At 39.6% G+C, this 4,291-nt stretch overlaps 1 protein-coding gene across 1 annotated transcript in view; it reads right to left on the bottom strand.

The window, feature by feature from the left end:
- Positions 1–4,291, bottom strand: part of LOC106871260 (THO complex subunit 5 homolog A) — a 52,284-nt gene that overhangs the window by 18,998 nt on the left and 28,995 nt on the right. The window contains exons 9-10 of the mRNA XM_052973681.1: positions 2,772–2,847; positions 928–974 (exon numbers count right to left, since the gene is read on the bottom strand). Coding sequence (XP_052829641.1) covers positions 928–974; positions 2,772–2,847 — 123 coding nt within the window. The remainder of the gene's footprint in view (positions 1–927; positions 975–2,771; positions 2,848–4,291) is intronic.

Here is a 4,291-nt window from a genome sequence, read left to right as displayed (position 1 = left end):
CTTGCACGCCACAACTGATGCTTCTAATGTTCAGCTTTTCTCTCAAGATACTTACACTCTGACGGGTATTCACATTGACATTACACATCCAACGGAGCATACTGGCTTCATTCCTTGCGAGCTTACGTATGTCCTCAGCAGTTACAGCCCATGTTTCACTGCCATGTAGCATGGTTGTTCGTACGCATGCGTCATACAGTCTGCCTTTTACTCTGAGTGAGAGTCCCTTTGTCGCCAGCAGGGGTAAGAGCTCTCTAAACTTATATATATATATATATATATATATGAAACTTAAGCCACTGATCAAAGACATAGTTTTCCTTATACTCTCAATCTATAACCAGATAAATGTGACTGAAAGTATTCAGTACCTTCCCCAAAAGACAATTACAGTATTTTAATGTGTATAAGGATCCACCTAATTTTGGGGGCTCAAAATTTGGAAAAAAGGTTTTGTAGGGGATTATAATACTACCCATGTATAAGAAAATCACTTATTTTTTTAACCTAATTTTTGACAAAAAAGGGTTTCTTATACACGTTGAAAAAACGGTAAGTTCTTGAAATTGGAACAACATGAAATGAAGCGCCTTCCTCAAGGATCTCAAGGATGCAATGCCCTGCTCAGTCTATAAATTGAACCCTAACCATGATCTTACGATTGTAAGCTTTCATATCACTATCATCAACAACAACAATTCCTGAACATTAACTGTTTCACGTCCTAAGAGTCACGGGGCTGGTTACCCTGTTTCCATAGTGTACAAGCAGATCAAAATCAAAACATTTCCCTCGAACAAGAGATCAATCTGTTGCAGAGTCATTCAATTAAAGATGACTGGACTGGAGGAACATAAAATACCTTCCATAATTTGTTCTGGTACAAAGTTAGAAAAGTTAGCAAAGGAAAAAAAATAACCAACTTACAGAACTGTGCTTATCTTGATCATCATTATCACTGTCAGAATCAAATTCTGTAAAAGAAAAAAAATGTAAATAGTAATATTTTCAATCTTTAACCCTTTCACATTTAAACTGGCGGTATATCCAGCCAAAATATTCCATCAGTTTTATGTTCAAATTAACCCGATCCAGCCTCTCCCACCTACCCTACAATGTTATTCTACATTAAACAATCACATCATTGAAATTTCAAAGATACAAGATAATGCATGATTAATTCAAAACAATGTGAATCGGTAAGTATTACGTTTGATAGAATAACCCGAACACTAAAGGGTTAAGGAAAATACTCATAAAGCTATCCTTCATTATCATAAGAATGTGAAATAACATCTAAATTTTCTGGAATGCTTTTGATGCTGACCTGTCTGAGAATATTTCTGGTTTTATTAAAACCAGAAATATTCATGTTGAAATTAAAACATTTCATAGTAATTTTATGAAAGAGATTGGAAAGACCATTTGAAAGACTTCCAAGATAAGGGAAAGATGACAAACAATTTTAGTCCAAATGAAAGAGAAGGGTGCATTCAATAGAAGAATGGAAGTGAATTATGAGCAGCAATGTATAAGGGCAACTGATTGTCTGGTCTATGCCTAAGTAGATAAAAAGCTCGATTTCCCAAACCTGCAATCTTGGGTTCAGTCCCACTGTGTGGAACCTTGCGCAAGTGTTTTCTACTATAGCTCCAGGCTAATCAAAGCCTTGTGAGCGAATGCAAATGTAAACTGGAGGAAGCCTGTATGTATATGTGCATGAGAATATGCTCCTTGTCTTGACATTGTGCGATAGTTGTAAATGAGTGTCACTGTCATACAAGCGGTGTTGTTCATTTCCAATAATCTGCGTGAACATGTCTGATTACAAGGAAATATTACTTCTTTGGAAACAGGCGGGGGTTGACAACAAAAAGGGCATCCAGCTGTAGAAAATTCCGTCTCAATAAATTCAGTCTGACCCTTGAAAGGATGGAAACGTGAACGTTAAAATGATGAAGACGATGATGATATCATCTAATGGGATCCCACACTGTATCCAGCAACCAGATTTCACCCCACCAAGATTTTGGTGGAACTGAAGTTATGGGTAGAAAGTATTATGAAGTGTACTTGGACCCAAAACTATGTGGTTTGCAAAGCAAATTTCACAACCACAATTCCATCAATTTTTTGCATGTACACACACACAAGCACCTTTATCATCATCAAATAAATAAGCGCCATGCATGAAACTCTTGGCCCTTGAATCACTTTTGTAAAAATACATACTCATATACTGAGTTTCATTCCTCTTTGTTGTTACAACAAACATATATATTCTTTTGCTGGCTTCAGTCATTGGATTGCAGTCATGCTTAAGTTCTAACCCCCTCTCCCACAATCTCAGGCCTTGTACCTATAGTAAAAAAGCACCCACTACATTCTTGGAGTGGTTGTCGTTAGGAAGGGCATCCAGCTGTAGAAACTTTGCCAGATCAGATTGGAGCCTGGTGCAGCCTTCTGGCTTGCTGGTCATCAGTCAAACTGTCCAACCCATGTCAGCATGGAAAGTGGATGTTAAATGATGATGATGATGATGATGCAGCAAGCTGGTGGCACCATTAGCATGCTGGGGAAAATGTATAGTGGCATTCCGTCCGTCTCTATGTTCTAAGTTCAAATTCTGCCAAGACTGACTTTCCCTTTCGGGGTCAATAAAATAATTACAAGTTGAGGAGTTGGGTCAATTTAATCGAATAGGCCTCCTTCCCCCAAATTTCAGGACTTATGCCTATGGTAGAAAGGATTATTATTATTATTATAATTACCTTCAAGGACAGTTTCCATGTCAAGTGACCTCGCAGCTTCGTGGTCCCCTTCCAAGCTAACCACCAAGTCAGGATCTGAAAAGAACAAAACAGATGTAATCCATTATAATGAATATTTTTTATGGTCAAGCCAATGACGGGGTGGGATGTGGGTAGGTAGGAGAGCCTATGTGGCTATGGACGATTGATCTACTAGAATTAACAATTAAACCACCCTCAAATTACACTCTATCACAAGAAAAGCAGGTGGCACACTGTAGTTCTAAATATGGTATTGTCATGGTTGGATTACCTTTAGTTATAAGACTGCTCAATCAAGATGGAAAAACAACAGCAATCCTTCTATACCTAATTCTTCAAATTCTTCAACAATTTCACACAGGAGAGCATAAACCCCAACCCGCAGATACTTACTAAATATGCAAGAAATAACAGTTAAATCTCTCACAAAAAGAATGACATGTCAAGGATGCATTTATAATATGCTATATCCGAAAATAAGACATGGATGGCCATAGTAGATGGGGGTAGAACACCTCTGATCACAGACCTACTCACTGAGGGGCTAAACAACAACCTCAGTAATAGATTATGTGAAATGGATTGTCGGAGACCAGATTGTAAGTGTGAAATGAAATATAATAACTAATATACTTCCAACCATGCCAGCATGAAAGGTGGATGTTAAATGATGATGATGATGATGATGATTATAAGTGCAGACGTGGCTGTTTGGTAAGAAGTCTAAGGTGGCGAGCTGGCAGAAACGATAGCACGCCGGGCGAAATGCTTAGCGGTATTTCGTCAGCCGTTACGTTCTGAGTCCAAATTCCGCCGAGGTCGACTTTGCCTTTCATCCTTTCGGGGTTGATAAATTAAGTACCAGTTATGCACTGGGGTCGATATAATCGACTTAATCCCTTTGCCTGTCCTTGTTTGTCCCCTCTATGTTTAGCCCCTTGTGGGCAATAAAGAAATAAGAAGTCTGCTTCCTAACCCCATGGTTTCATGTTCAGTCCCTCTGCATGGTTCTTTGGGCAAAATCCAGGTTGACCAAAGCCTTGAGAGTGGATTTGGTGGATGGAAACTGAAAGAAGCCTGTCGTATGTGTGTGTGTTATTATCTCTTGCCCTTGACATTGCATGATAGTTGTAAGCAATTTTGGGGCTGAAAGACCAATTCTATGACACCTTCTTGCAAACTACCTCGTCGACAAGAGACAGAGACCTTCTCTTTGTGGCTGGTGACTTCAATGGTCATGTCGGACGTCGTGCTGGAGGCTTCCATGGCATACATGGAGGCTATGGCTTCGGTTCTCGCAACGAGGAGGGAACCAGACTGCTGGAGTTCTGTGAGGCAACCGATCTTATGGTTTGCAATACCAACTTCAGTAAACCTGCCTGTCACCTAGTCACCTACCAATCCGGCAGACACTCTAGCCAAATCGACTACATCCTCGCCAGAACTAGAGAAAGAGGGAGGCTTATAAATGCCAAAACCCTCCCTGGCGAAGAATGTAC

Source organism: Octopus bimaculoides, chromosome 16 (genome assembly GCF_001194135.2).
Source record: "Octopus bimaculoides isolate UCB-OBI-ISO-001 chromosome 16, ASM119413v2, whole genome shotgun sequence".
Classification (NCBI taxonomy): Eukaryota; Metazoa; Mollusca; class Cephalopoda; order Octopoda; family Octopodidae; genus Octopus; species Octopus bimaculoides.
Note: the sequence above shows the minus strand (reverse complement) of the source record. Positions and strands in the feature narration are given on the sequence as shown.